A 15,897-nucleotide genomic window follows, 5' to 3' on the forward strand; every position below is an offset into this window, starting at 1 on the left:
GGAGAAGTCTGCACCCGTATCGACTAAGGCCGTCACTTCAACGCCGTCAATCGTCACAGCGAGGTCGGCAGTCACAGTTTTCTCGGCGAAGTCTTCATCGTCGTCTCTCACGTGTTTCGGCAGCAGTGTGGGATTTTCGGCAATTCAACGGCTTGCAACCTTCCCCCCAGAGGTCCCTGCTTTCAGTTTCCCCGCCGTGGGCTGGGAGACCGACCTCTGACGGCGTCAGCAAAACTACGGCGGCTTGGTGAACCAAAGCGAGCCGGTGATGGTGACCGCGTCCGGAAGGTAGAAGAGCCTTCCCGCCTGCCAGCCTGGTCGTCGTCAATGGGGGCACGGCTTTCGTCGAACTGTCGGCGCGTAGCTGTAGGTGCACTACCGCGGTATTCAGCTCGGCGATGTGGGCAAAAACGGTACATGTGCCCTAGCTCTCCACAGTTGTAGCAGAGTGGTCGACCATCCGCAGTGCGCCATATGTCGGTCTTCCGCATATAGGGTCACCTGACAGAATCCTGCTGAGCCCAGGCTGCCACAGGATGCGGTTCGAGGTACTGCGGCGCTGGCATGGGCATGGGCCGACGAACAGCGTCTGCATAGTTGTATTCGTTCGGCTGGTATGATACTTCTGGAGCCAATGGACGACGCACAGCGTCTGCATAGGTACACGAGTTTGGACGGTGCGGTGGAGGGGAATATTGCTGAGGAGAGGCAAACGCTTGTCGAAGTTCATGGCGAACGACTTCAGCGACGGAGGCTACCGTGGACTCCTGCTGCGGGGGCGCCTGTGACTGCAATGTGTATTTTGCGTTCTCCTTCGCGATCTCCTCATGCACGATCTGTCTAATCAGGTGGCGTAGAGAAAACTCGTCGTTTTCGGTAAGTGCGGTGGCGCCTGCAGCTGCGCCGGTGGCCGGGTGATCAGACTGTCGGTACCGTTGCTGTAGCGCACGCTCTATTGCGGTGGCCTCCCTGGTGAACTCGTCCACTGTTGTCGGCGGATTGCGCATAAGACCAACAAATAGCTGCTCTTTGACGCCCCTCATGAAATGGCTTAGCTTTCGAGCCTCGGGCATGTTGGGGTCGGTGCGGTGGCACAAGCGCACCACATCCTCAGCAAACATGGCGACGCTTTCATGCAGCTGTTGGGTGCGTCCTTCAAGAAGACGTTGTGCGTTTTCGCGTCGGTCCGCGTTACCGAAGGTGTCAAGAAGCCGACGACAAAACTCCTCCCATGTCGTCAATGTTGCCTCCCGGTTTATAAACCACGTCTTCGCGCCGTCTTCTAGGGCGAAGTATACGTGGAAGAGCTTTCCATCGAGACTCCAGTAGTTCGATTTAGCTACCTGTTCGAACTGCTCAAGCCAGTCTTGCGCATCTTCGTTCGGCCGGCCATGAAATGGTTCAGGAATGCGCATATTCTGGACCGTCACCTGTGCAGGACTCCTTGCCATTTCTCGAGTAGGGGTGGTTGTCGGAAGTGTTGCTCCCTTTAAAAGGCCAAATTCTGGTTCAAGACCTTGAAGGCGACGGCTTGAGCGGTGCACAGGCGTCTCCACGCGTGGCTGTCTCGTAGGGCTGGACTCGGGGCTTCTCACAGGGGTGCTGATCATGAGGTGGTAGTACCCAGCTCCTCCACCAGTGTCGCGGGTTATAAATTACAGGGGGTTTATTTAAAAACATGGACAGTGGGACTTGTAGAGACGCTCTCAGAGAAGGCCGCTAAGATTGTCGTCTCCTTCACTCTGCTGCGCTGCGCCTCTCGAGCAAATCCGCGTTCTTCGTTGTCGTCGCTATTTCGCTGCTAAATGCAGCTATGCACGCGGCAATATAATGAACTATCAGTTATAATGAAGTAAATGAGGAAAAGTCTTGCAATACAGTGTCAGGAATGACCTATGTAATTCATTTTCGGATATAAAGAACTGATTTTGTTGAAAAATGAGACATTGTTATAGTGAGGTGTGAGTGTACTTTTTTTTTAGACACGTACATTCTGAAGTTAATCAAGCACCTCTAATGTTCATTAGTGCTAGCGATAATTACATTACTTTTCGGTGCAGTGCTTCTAGCAGCTTTGGTAATCACCATTTTCGGTAGTGCGGTAGTCACGGTGCTCGGCTGCTGACACGAAAGTCGTGGGTGTGATCCTGCGTCACGTTTCTAAGGAGGAAAAATCCTAAAGGATCGTGTACATTGTGATTTCAGTATTGAGAAGCACCAGATGGTTGAAATTTTTTGTGCCCTCCACTACTGCATGCGTCATCAGTTTATCTCGATTTTGGCACGTACAACCTCAGCCGTCATGCTTATTATCTTCGAGAAGTGATAGAAATACATAGTGATACAAATACGGCTGCATACTTGTTGGCATGAACTTAGAGCTTCATTAGCGATTCCATGCCGTGAAATTGATATGCTAAACTTTTCAATATACATTTGGGTATTTGAAGTAAGTACTTAATCAGGAAATTCAGCATATGATAGATCTTGACTCGGAAACTCCGCCTTTTTTTGTCTATGTTTCAGGACATGATACAGTTTGTTACGGCGGAATCGTTCGAGCCCATGCTGCTGCACATGTGGCGAGGATTGTGCACAGACCCAGACGCCTCTGTACGCTCTGCGATGGCCGGTGGGGTCAGTCAGGTATGCTCTGTGCTAGTGCCATTTACTTTTGCCATTTGAACTAAACAATCAATCAGTAAGTCAAAGTCTATTTTACCACAAAAAATCTGAAGTGCTGAAAGGGGCTCAGGTAGGTAGATGCACCCTCTTTTTTATTAGGGTTCACTGAATGGAAACATGTTAACATTATAGTGATAGACTAGTGTGATCAATCATTCAGTCAATCAACCAGAGTTAACTTCACCCGAAAAATCCCGGCGGTTTTCAAGGCTCTAAGTGACTCAAGGTGGTTTGACTGGGTTTCTGAAGAACCGGTCAAGTTCTGACCTATGAGTTCTCCCGATGCTGAGTGAAATACGTCAGGAGCAAAGAGCTCCATCTGATTGATTGGGTTCGTTTTAGTGGCCACATGGCTCGTATGAACAAGATGGCCTGCTTGCGAACCAACCTCAAGAGCTAACTTGAAATTCACGACTTTGAAAAGGTTGAGGTGGTGAAGTGAAACTACAGCAATTATATGGACAGTCTCGGCTGGTTTTGTCATCGTCGCCGCTGCTGCTGTCATTCACGTATATGTATGTATGTATATATATATATATATATATATATATATATATATATATATATATATATATATATATATAGAAATGGGGAAGGCTGTGCTTACCTCCTGTTTCTGTGGAGGGAAAATCGCCTTTCTGGCCGGGCTCGTCTACGTTCACGCTCATCTCACCAGCGAACAAGGGGAAGGAAGTGCTTATGGTTGCCGCACTATCGTGGCAACAATCAGCCCACTCCTTGTGCCCCCACAGCAGACGGGAGCTTCTACGGGCTGTGCTCTCAACAAGAAAAAACGGTGTCAAAAATCAACCTGGAGCGGCTATGTTCTGTTACACCAGCCTTTTGTAGAGTTGCGTGAGATTGGATCTGAATCAGTTGACTGCCAGCCTCACTTCGTATATCAACGCCGTCACTACGCACGAGTCTTGTTGTGCTAGTCTATAGCGGCCGCGCTGCAGGAAACTTGGTTACTTAGCAAGTGCATGTTTACTGAAATTATTATTACTCCTCAAAATGCCAGCTTTGCTTCGTAAAACGTTCGAATATGTTACTATCGCATTCATTGCTTCGTTCTTTTGGCAGAACTGTGACTTTTTTATAATTATTTTTTTAAAAGTTACACCATCACACTGAGCCGGAAAAACAAACCTTAGGCAAATCCATGTACTAGCCATCATTCCTATGCCAACCGAAATGCATGTATTGCCATGCACCCAAGTGCCAGATTTTGCTTTAGATTATTAAAACCAGTAGATAATGAAGCCAAGTGAAGTTAACAGGATTCTGATTGTACTATTCTTAATGTATCACAGCATGCATGATATAGATCTGTTGTAAGGACAACTTGTTGCCTGCAGGGACTGCAATCGGTAGATCCGGAGGTTCGATACCTGCCAATGGCAAATTCCGCTCTACTTTCTTCACATCTGTATAATAATTATTGGGATACACTTGAAACAGTACAATTAACTCTTTTTATACTTTTTTATCTTCATTATCTACTGGTCCTAATTATTGCTGTGTGAAAGAAAGAAACGAGCCCTCCAAATTTTCTTCGTCCAATTTCCTCTTGTGTAACATTATGAAATTCTTGCATGCAGGTGGTGAACACATTGCGAGTCCATGGCATCGTGTGTTGGCCACGGCTCTTGCTGTGCGAGATTTGCGGCCTGCTGACTGAGGGTCTCCTGGCAGAAAGTCTGTTGGACCTGGTGCAGGCCCTGTCGGCATGCCGGGACCTCTGTCAGCCTTCCTGCCGTGGCTGTGAGGGGTGCTGCACTGTGAGTGTACGAGTGCTGTTGTGCTGGCTGTGACTTCACCAGTGACTCTAGTGATAGCCGACTGCTATCCCATTGATGGCACAGGAAAAACAACTTGTGGAGCTGGTCTCTGCGGCGGAGGCTTGCGTTGCACAAGCGGGCCTCAAGTGGCGTCGTGAAGCGGCCGTGTGGAGTGCCATAGGCTGCCTGGCCGGCCCGCTGCTTCCGGCTTTCCTGGAGGAACGAATCACAGAGTGCCTGCTGCGGCGGACTCAGGCGTCTGTAAGTGTCTTTTCGATTTTTTCATCATTTTTCATTTCATGCAGTAGATGTACACTCAAACCTCATTAATAATAAAGTTTCACAAATTTGCATGCACATTAAATAACTTTAGGTGGTCAAAATTTTCAGAGCACTCCACTATGGCGTCTTATAATCATATGGTGGTTTTGGGACATTAAACCCCACATATCAATCATCAGTTAATCAACCAAGTTGCACCCAACATAAAAACAAGTTCGTTATATCCACAAATTCGTTATAAATATATATTCCTAACACTCTATCTGTTGCAAATGTATTCATATACTTTGTTATAACCAATATTTTGTTATATCTGGGTTCAATTTGTTGAGGTTTAAGTGTATGTAAGCGTACTGGCTGTGGTGGACAGACCACTGCTGCCAGCTCAGTGTTGTTGCAGTTGCGCATTGTTTGGCGCTAGATCGAGCCACATCAAAACATTTGCTTATTCAGAACCTCTACCACCATGCAGTCAAGAGTAGGACAAAAGCCTGTCTAGCCGAGATGAAACATATTAAAAAAAGGGATATCGACCCTGACCAAAATGATCTAAAAAAAAAATGTATTATTGTTTAAATTGTGAACAAGGCTCCCATTGGTGAGCAGAAACGTAAATAAATACAGTTATTTTCGAAATCATTTTAGTCGGGGTTCATATCTTTTCTTTTAGTAACTTTATAACTATCGAACCTTAGCAAATTTAGCTGAGGTTTAGCAAATTTAGCTGCCAGGCAAGTAAGAGAACATGAAAAGATTTCAGCAAGAACAAAAAGTCAGGGGTTCTCTCATTTGTTTTTTTTTTTCTTATTTGTTGTGGGTGATCAGTTTGCTCTGTTCTGTTATATTGCAACATTCACTGCGAAGGAAAGAATTGGAAATTTAAGGGCTTGCTAAATATGTTACACGCAATATTCTCCTCACAAATGTCTCGTTAACATTGAGGTCGAGGTATACGGAGTGGAGTGTAGTGGGTGCGACCTGTTGTGAACATCGCAGGGACCGCTGCCATGTCGACTAGCAGCCGTCCAGAGTTTGGTGGCTTTCCTGCGGTCTAGCGACAACGGTCGAGAGCGGCTGCTGACAGACGTCACTCGAGGTGTGTCAGTCGCTCCTTTGAAAGGCCTGTTAAAAGCACAGAGGTCTTTTCACGTAAATTTTATTATTGATATTGCCATACTATTTCTTTTGTATTTTTCATAATTAATGTGTATATGTATCTATATATACTTTGTATATTGCCCCCTCACCTGTAAGGTACCTTAAATAAAAAAAGAATGAAAAATATTACAGCTCATTATATAACCTCCCTTTTCTTTTTTTATTATATGCAAAAAGTGCTCTTACAATTATGGGAAATTTCTTTACAAGTTCATATTTAATCAGGCTCGTTAGTCTGTGCTTGCCTTCCACTTTCAGTGTTTACAATAATCTGTTTTGTTAAATTTTATTCACTGTTTTTTCTTACTTGACCCCTCCTATTTGGTCATCAGTCTGCGGTTTATACTAAATAAATAAATCTTGGGTCGGGTGAAATGCCCAGTTGCAGATAGAATAGACCTGGAACACCAGCATGCAAAACAGGAAGTTTGGAATACAAGTTTGTGTCATCATGAGGAGCTAACCAAAAAAAAAAAAACTAAACTTTGAAGTGGTACATAAATTTAGAAACGCAAAGAAATGTGAACATATTTTGCAGTTGTGAACTTTGGCCAGGATATTGGCTTCTTCTATCATTTCACCCAGCCAGAGGTCTTTGTGTTGTTTGTGTTGGCTGCCACGTTTCTTGCAAGTGCTTTCTCTTAGCATGTCTGTTTCAAAGAAAGAGAGGCCAGACCTGCAAAGATATACAAAGGCTGATGTCTTTGCGTCGGCAGCTCATTTTTGGGGGGTCGCGCATATCTACGTCTGGGAAGCCTTCATTGAAAGGAGTTGTCAACGCGGTGCTGATGTGCATGTGGTTTTGTGGTCTCACGTAGCCAGCTATGTTTACATGAAAACCACTCTGTGTAACCTCACTTGGCGCTTTCAGATATCGGAACTGTGACTGAGTGCTATAAATCTGTCTGCAAATAATTAACTGTCATGCACTTGAGCAAACCAGCTTTCAAGACATGATAATTGGGTTTTCAGCTACGTATAACAACAAAAAAACCGTATATGAAACTTTTGCATCAGTGCTTTTTCAAATATTCGCGCTGGTCACTTTTTTGCGCAGATTTGGCAGAGGCAAGAAGCAGTCGCAGTCGACTCATGTTTGTGCAGCTCTGCGCACAGGTCCAGGATAGCGAACTGCTGGAAAAGTGGCAGCTGGCGCCACGTCTCAGTCGTCTGGCTGGTAAGAAGTAGAATGCCTGTCGCTTGGAACCTCGTATCAGATAGGGAGAAATTGGTGACACTGTGAGAGAGTGTCACCAATTGCACCGACTTGCTGGGAAAGTTGGTGCATAGCCTAATGAAAGGACTCATGGCACAAACAGAACAAAGAAGAAGAAACAAGAGAAGACAAGACGGGACACCAGACTCCGAACTATAGTTTATTTTCACCGCATCATCTAAATATATGCACTCAAACCTCATTATAACAAAGCTGTATTTTGTGTGAAAGTAAATTAGTTTTATCCAAAAGTTTGTTATAAAGGTTTATTCCTTGCCCCGCCATGGTGGTCTAGTGGCTAAGATACTCGGCTGCTGACCCGCAGGTCGCGGGATCAAATCCCGGCTGTGGCGGCTGCATTTCTGATGGAGGCGGAAATGTTGTAGGCCCGTGTACACAGATTTGGGTGCACGTTAAAGAACCCCAGGTGGTCAAAATTTCCGGAACCCTCCACTATAGCGTCTCTCATAATCAAATAGTGGTTTTGGGATGTTAAACTTCACAAATCAATCAATCAGGTTTATTCCTTACACTATATCCATTCCAAGATAGCGTTTGATCAGTATAGCGAGGTTTGAGTCAACATTCAAACCTCGATAACTAACATGGATAAAACAAAATATCGGTTTTCACGAAGTAAATTAAAGATAGTCTTGTGATAGATACAGTGTTAGGAATAACCTTTATAAAGAATTTTCGGATTTAACAATCTTATTTTGTTGTAAAATTCAACTTTGTTATAATGAGGTTTGAGTGTATACATCTTCAGAAAAGTGCATGGAGAGTGTGCAACACATGCAAATTATCACACACCACCATCACATTAAGCTGCCGTGCAAAGATAACTAAAAATAAGCATTCAGTGCCGCTCAGGGTTAGAATATTGAATGCTTGTTCTTGGATATTTCTGTGCGACAGCTTATTCTTGTGGTTTTGTGTGATCATTTAGATCGGTTGTTAACTCTGTCCGTGCACATTACTGAAAATTTGTGTTCGGCACGAATGTGTATGCTAAGGACTGAGGACATTGTTATGAGAAATTTACACCTGTATGACGACTTGTTTATTTATTTATTTATTTATTTATACTACCTAACCTTTAGAAGTAATTTTACGACTTCTTTTTTGTTCTTCAAGTTCTTATGTCACCTGTGAAGCATGCTTATACGAGGCAAGAAAACTCGTGACACTCATGGCTAGATACAAAGCAACTCTCTTTAGGTCCTTGTACTTTTGCACTGTTTCGCCTCCGCTAGCCATGAACCGTTACCAACCTGCCCAGTTTTCAATCCTTTCAATCCCAGTACCAATCGTTAAAATCCTACACCTTGTCTTCTTGGTTTGCCGTTCCCATGTTGGATGAGCGGTGACCATTGGCTTGTGTGACATAGCAACCACCACTTGATCCCTTTACAACCCTCCATTGCAATTTCTGTTTTTTTTTACTGCAGCTGATGATCCGGTGGAAAATGTACGGCATCAGGCTAGTCGCTGCATGGAGCAACTGGAACCCGGGTTGAAAGCAGTGCCACAGTCGGCCACCTCGAAGGCACGCTCGGTTGGCACTAGCAGACTCAAGGTGCGAGAATCTTTGCTGTGCATGAAAATGAGCCTCGTAAAACATCAGTATGCTGTAGTGCAACAATACGAAAGCATTGGTACGTTTCAGTGACGTAGCATTTAGGCTGCATGTAGAAAAATTTTCGAAGGTCAGTTTACTCTGCGATACAAATCTTCTCTATTCAGACACAGCTCTGAGATAGTGAGAAGCTCAGTAAGTGCTGATAAGATACGTATTTTGCTTTAATAATGAAGTCGATTTTGGCATCGCACGCCTACTGACATTAGCAATATCGGGATGGCAGGCTGCTGTGTCAATTCTGATGGCTTAGTGTACCATTTCGTGGCTAGCTGTGATGATGTTAGACACCAAAACATTAAAAAATTTCTGCTTGTACGTCATTAAAACACTCAAAATATATGCTTTTGCGTTACCAATGGAGCAGTAGAGCAGACTGGTCAGGGAAATGTCGGGATTTTTGCTTGAGCACATGATTAGAAGCTCGTACTGTGTTCATCAGGGTCCATTGGGGATTGAAACTAGGTAGCTCTTAAAAGTGCACGGTAATTACTTCTTCAGGCTGCACTTACACTTTTCAGTACATTTTCTGAGCTGTTGAGGGCTTGGCCTTTAATTTGACGCACAAAATCGACATCTGAAAACTTTTTTGTGTCTGTAGACCTTTAAAATAATAATACGTCTTGATGCCATAGCATTAAATACCAACAGCAACGAAACTTCAGGCTCCATAAAGGGTCCTGACAGTAGCGATTTATTAAAAAAGTGTTTGCAAAATTTTTCACTTTAAATACAAGCCAATTCATCTCGAAAGATTCACAAAATTGAGCACTTTCGCTGCTGAAAGTGTCAAAAAGGTAAGGCAGCTTCGTCTGAGGAATCCCAAATAATTGTGGGCCTGCAATGGTGCACTGAAAGACTGCAGAAAGTTTTGTTCGCCAGAAAAAGAATATATGGTTGCAATAACACTAATGGTTGACAGCAGAATTTTTTCGTCATGCACATTTATCTTCATAAGCGTGAATCTTGGCAATGCAATAATTTCATGCCTGTGAACGAACGTATCGCATTCACCCTCCCAAGGTTCCGCCAAATGCAATTCACAGAACTGTGATGTATTTTTTTTCTGCATTGTTACTACATATCATTTTTCTCATAGTGGTATTCAGCAACCTAACCTAATACAACTTGGCAAGCACCTAAGTGAAAAGCCTACATCCTGCAGTAGTTTGCAGTCCATCCCTCTTTTCATTTCAACAGTAATGCTTCTTAACGTAGCACACTTCATCAATTGTTGGCATAAATTTTTGGATACTATGAAAATATTTGCACACTGTTTTGTGATTGGTTTCAGGCCACTGTTACAGTTATATTTCGTCTACCATGAATGTTTCAATGCCCCATTGAAAGCAAGCAGACTCCTTGGTGCTCGTTGGTCAGTCTTGGCTCTTTTATCATTAAAATTTATATATACTCAAACCTCATTATAAAGAACCCAGATATAACGAAATATTGGTTATAACAAAGTAAGTGAAAACTAGTCTCACAGTAGATATAGGGTTAGGAATAAACCTTTATAGTGAACTTGAGGATATAACAAACTTATTTTCGTGTAAGATGCAGCTGTTATAATAAGGTTTGAGTGTATCATCATTACATTGTGCATTCGGTAAAATAATCCATCCATTGTCTTTTGAGTATGGTTAATAGTTCCATGCATTCCTGCACTTCGTGTGAAATCAAATAGTAATGTGTGCTTGGTGGTCCGTGGTTACGAAATGAAGTTTTGAGAAGGGACTACTGTTGTTGTTCCATACTGTTCATTTGACACTTCGTGACTGCAGACCATGGCCCTCAGTGTAGTCAAGGGTACTTCAATGGAGCACCTACCTTCTTCAAAAGTGCCCATTAGTGCACGGCGTTGGCCACCCGGTAAGTTTCCTGCGGTCCCGTCAAGTTCATAGACCGGCAAGCTCGCTTGTCAATTGACCTACTCAGACTCGAATGACCGGCCTGTACGTCCAGCTCTAGAAAGCATGGCCTGAGCTGTATCCTAGTGAGTTTGAGTACAAGTGGGTCCAGCTGTAGGGAAGTTTGGGGAAGCTTGAACTTTTGTGGGCACGGCTGAATGCCGGTGGTCATGAGTCCCATGCCAGTTCAGAAGAGTGGAATTCTGGTGAAGTCGAGTCCTGGTGAGTCCAGCTTGCCTGTGTTTTTTTCAGTGCGTTCATACCTTGATATAACGAGTGTGCATATAATAAATTGACAAAGTAAATCAAGAATAGGGCCGAAACAGATGTAGCTTTAATAATGTTTGTTAACAATTAACTGTCATATCTACTGAAGTGATTTTTGTGTAAGGCGCCACGTTGTTGTTGTAAGGTGCGACTCTAATGACAGTAGCATAATGTTAGATCTTTTAAAAGGGCCATCACACCCAATTTTTTCATCGTAACGTGTGCTATGTGGGTTAATCCATGTGTGTTCACAAACAAGCTGGCAAAATTTCATTGCATTTGAGCTGGCATTTAACTCCTGACTGAACATATTTATAAACATCGATCGCCTGATAGTCTGGCAACGCTGGCACACCCATCAGCCATGATGTAACAAGTTGCTTGCTGTGCAAGCGTCTGCATCCTAGTTAATGATTACATTCTGTGCTCAGGTGCGCGTGCAGTGGAACTGTTTGGGCTATCTTGAGCTTTGTGGTGAAAGTGAATCACAGGTAGAAGACTACAGCTTCATTCCACACAGCGCTTGAAATCACGCATGCCTTGGCAAAGTGGTGGTCACTGGAGGCAGCCGAGTTTAATTTGCCCTCGAATATTTACTTACAGTCCTTTTTTTTTTCATATATGTTGAGGCACTATAGAACCTCTACATCTATTCTTCACTGAGAACCATAAATGTTTGAGTTACCGTGTCGCGGCCTCTTTAAACGAGCTACATTTCTTTCGCTTTCGTCTTTCCCTAGTGTGACCATGACCATATCGTTCGTAATGAATAAGTAATGCTCATGTTTTTTTTAGTATTGTCAGTCCTTCCTGACATCATTCTTAGACTGTTAGCGCCTTTGCAAAAGCGTTGTACACAAAGTATTATAGTGGCTGTTGTGTCAGGCATTTGCTAGCACCGGACAATTAAGGTAAACTTTGTGTAGCAAGCATTTACAAAACACTTACAAATGACTTATTTTCACTCGCAGCTAATATTGTTTTTTTTGGGAAACTTTCTATCACACGTCAGTTTCTCGGTGTAATTATGTCCTACTTTTTTTTTGTACCTGTGTTCAGTCATTCATATTTTAAATATGTGGTGCAGCGTAAAGATACTTTAATTAGCTCTATATAATTAGCATTACACTAATATTGCTGTCAATGTTTAGAGCCTCATTTACTCAGAAAAACCTTCCGTGCTATCTTTTCGACACAGGTCCAACAGAGAAACAAGAAAGCCGCACTTGGCCGCGCCTGAGCAAAGCTAGGTAAGCTTGATGCGTATATGAATTTTTCGTCGATACTAAAACAAGACTTAGTAGTAATGTCGAGTGATAAGTAATTCGTGAATGCGAATTCGGTGCCTTACCAACGTTCAAATTGAACACAACGGTGAGCGCAAGTGTGTTTGCTGGTGCTTGTGGGCCAGCTTCCAAGCTCCGTTACAGTTTAAATTGAACATGTTGACTCCAAGATACATCATAAATAAAGAAATTTTATGTCCAATAGACATTTGGTCATTCAAAATCATTGTGCTCTACTTCTCACCAACTGAATATGTAGGCATGGTGTGCAGTGGTCACAATAATTAGGCAGTCATTCACTAAATCAATGATAAGTCATTGAATTAATAAACCTTGACGCTAAAGTTATAAACCATGCAGAGAAAGATTCCTGTCACTGATGACCATAAGGTTTAGAATACAGTGAAGTCCACTCATAAATATTGTGGGCATTCGTTATACACTTCTTCTCATATCTGCATTTTATAATCATCATCTTCTGTCTGGGTCCCTGTCCTCATCTTCATTGGGTGTCACCACTATCATCATCGTGTGTGTGCGCGCTCTGTCTCAAACTGCCCGTTCGCTGCTAAGCCCTTGGGCTGAATAAACGCTGTCTCAACCCAGACGTCATACGTGGTGGAGGTGGATTTTCGGTCCTGGGTCCTCTCCCACCTCGCTCGACTCTCTGGAGTTCAGGCCGCCGTTTGCCCCCACTGTCCGGCAGCATGTCACAGAACGAGCCTGCCGGCGTTGTTGCCATCTCTCCCCCGCCCTCTTCAGCCGCGCCTCCTGTTTACGTACACAGCCACCAGCGGGATCCCCCTCTCTTCGCTGGTATTCGCGGGGAAGACGTGGAGGACTGGCTCGATAAGTACAGTCGCGTGAGTGTTGCTAATCGCTGGGACGATAGCGCCAAGCTCGGTTACATCTCTTTCTATTTGGCCGGTGTGGCGATGACATGGTACTTTAACCACATCATCGATATACCCGACTGGGCGACCTTCGTGCAGCAGCTCAGTCATGTTTTCGGCACACCGGCCATTTCGTCCGCAGTGGCAAAGAGAACCCTCGACACTGGCCAACAATCTGGTGAATGGTACACGTCATACATCGAGGACGTTCTTGCGCTCTGTCGGCACGCCAATTCATCTATGCCGGAGTCCGACAAAGTACGCCCCATTTCGAAGCGTATAGGACCTGTTGCCTTCAATGCCCTGGTTGCTCAGAACCCAGCTACCATCGCCGACGCCGTCATGACATGTCAACGCCTCGATACTCTGGACTTGGTTCGTCTACAACCAGACGTTGGCGAACATTCTAAGAGACCTTTTCGTAACCTCATTAGAGACATAATATGTGAAGAGTTGCAGAACACGGTTTCTCACCTCCTTCACTGTGTTCTCCACAGTCTACTGTAGCGGCATTATGTGACATTATTACAGAGGAACTGACATGTCTGAACGTTCCTGCTCACATCCAGTCAACCCCGTCTCAGCCCATACAAACCTATGCGCAAGTCGCTGCCACGCCTCCCAGCGAAGTAAACATGACGTTGCCAATACCATCGTACGCGTCAGTCGCTGCTGCTTCTCCCCTCAACTTCCTTTCGGTCCCGCCTGACCCTTCCTCTGCACACTTGACCGCAGTCTCTTCAGGTAGTCCGAATGCTTTCTACCCTCCCCCCTGGCACTCATCTCCCCGAGTTTGGTATTACTGCGGGTATCGCCGCCACGTTTCTCGTATCTGCCGCAAGCGCCGGCAAGACGAGCGTCGTGGTTGCTACATGCGTGAAAGAGATACTTCGTCCTATCAAGGTCAACGCCGTTCATCGCCCCCTTTCCAGTATCCATCTCCACCCACATCAAGTGCACCACGGAACAGCCGGAAGTCCAGACACCGTTCACCTTCACCCTTTCGCCACTCCTCCTTCCCACTTTGGCTTGCCTCATTCGCCACTGCCAGTCATTCGGAAAACTAAGTGATGCAGTTTCTGGGGAAAAAAACTGCATTCCAAATTAGGACTGATTTTCCTCCATCAGGCCCGTGCAACTTAATTTTTGTGGTAGTGGGAAGAGTGTACATGGATGCTCTGGTGGACGCAGGTGCGGCATTTTCTGTTATGCGTGTTGATTTAGGCCAACGTCTGTAGAAAGTGATGACCCCTTACGATGTAGCCACGTTGGTTGCTGCCCAGGGGTATACCATTCGCTCTTCCGCTTTCTGTACAGCCCATGTATTTATTGATGGTACCTGCCATCACATTCAGTAGGCCGTCCTGACTGACTGCTCTTACCAATTAATTTTTAGGAGAGGATTTTCTTTCATCTGCCTCCGTGCCTGTTTGCTGTGGCCAACGTGTCATCCACCTCACCGACTTGGACTGCACGTTCAACGACGACACCCAGAGGCCACTTCGTTTGACAGCTGCGGAGGATACGGAATTACCACCAGGTCAAGAGCAAATTGTAATCATTACCTCCAATGACATCGACCATGGCGACATCTTAATCTCACCATCATTTAGTTGCGTCGGTAAAGGCATCGTTCTCGCTTCCCGTGTGCTTCGTTTTCTCAATGGTTCCACACTTGTCACCGCCATGAGTACAACATATGAAAAAAATTCTACTTTCTCAGAACACCACAGTGGCCTGCATGAGCGATCCCGAGCCTGCATGCGTCGTTCCACTTCATGCCGTCTCCTCCAAGGACCACCCCAGTGGTGAGCCTGCTTCTTTTTCCGCATTTGCTGCAGCCATTAGCAATGACTTGACACCTTCACAGACGCAACAGCTGCTTGCTTTGTTAAAGAAACATGCAAGTTCTTTCGATGTTTACTCCTCGACGTTGGGCCGCACTACTACTACAATGTATCGAATCCACACAGTCGGAACATCTGTTGTACGCTGCCGACCCTACCACGTGTCTCTTGCTGAGAGAAAAATTATCGAAAAAATGTAGCTGACATGCTCAAACGAGTGGTAGTTTGCCCCTCATCTAGCCCTTGGTCGTCGCCTGTGGTTCTGGTTCGTAAGAAGGATGGCTCCATGCGCTTTTGCGTTGATTACAGGGCCCTCAACAAGATTACTTGCAAGGATCTGTACCCAATGCCATGCATTGACGATGCCCTTAATTCTCTACAAGGCGGGAAATACTTTTCTAGCCTTGACCTGCGTTCCAGATACAGCCAAAACCCTATGCACGAAAAGGATAAAGAGAAAACAGCATTCGCACAACCCCTTCGGGCTATATGAACTCAACGTTATGCTTTTCGGGCTGTGCAATGCGCCCGCTACTTTTGAGCGCATGGTTGATACCGTGCTGCGAGGCCTCAAACGGAAGACCTGCCTCTGCTACTTGGACGACATCGTTATTTTTTCGTCAACGTTTTTTCAGCACCTGCAATGTTTGTATCACGTTCTGGCGTGCCTTGTCGCCGCTGATCTCCAACTCAACACCAAAAAATGCCGTTCTGCCACAAAAGCTATCAAGGTTTTGGGCCACGCCTTGACCAAAGACGGAATTCGGCCAGATCCGGATAAAATTGCTGCTGTGCTTTCTTTCCGCGCCCGGAAAGGCCGAAGGAGTTGCGAAGTTTTCTTGGTCTTGCCTCCTATTTTCGCTGTTTTTTATGAAACTTCGCATCAATAGCGGCTCCACCGCACCAGCCTCATGCTTCCAATGTGCCCTTTCT

At 44.9% G+C, this 15,897-nt stretch overlaps 1 protein-coding gene across 2 annotated transcripts in view; it reads left to right on the forward strand.

The window, feature by feature from the left end:
* Positions 1–15,897, forward strand: part of LOC119164298 (serine/threonine-protein phosphatase 4 regulatory subunit 4) — a 41,672-nt gene that overhangs the window by 14,033 nt on the left and 11,742 nt on the right. Inside the window, exons 10-17 of one of the 2 annotated variants that reach the window (XM_075871346.1) lie at positions 2,527–2,646; positions 4,287–4,466; positions 4,551–4,727; positions 5,745–5,844; positions 6,964–7,083; positions 8,574–8,701; positions 10,546–10,633; positions 12,137–12,188. In XM_075871346.1, coding sequence (XP_075727461.1) covers positions 2,527–2,646; positions 4,287–4,466; positions 4,551–4,727; positions 5,745–5,844; positions 6,964–7,083; positions 8,574–8,701; positions 10,546–10,633; positions 12,137–12,188 — 965 coding nt within the window. The remainder of the gene's footprint in view (positions 1–2,526; positions 2,647–4,286; positions 4,467–4,550; positions 4,728–5,744; positions 5,845–6,963; positions 7,084–8,573; positions 8,702–10,545; positions 10,634–12,136; positions 12,189–15,897) is intronic. The other variant, XM_037416458.2, reaches the window with a different exon arrangement.

This window comes from Rhipicephalus microplus, chromosome 8 (assembly GCF_043290135.1).
Source record: "Rhipicephalus microplus isolate Deutch F79 chromosome 8, USDA_Rmic, whole genome shotgun sequence".
NCBI classification, from domain to species: Eukaryota; Metazoa; Arthropoda; class Arachnida; order Ixodida; family Ixodidae; genus Rhipicephalus; species Rhipicephalus microplus.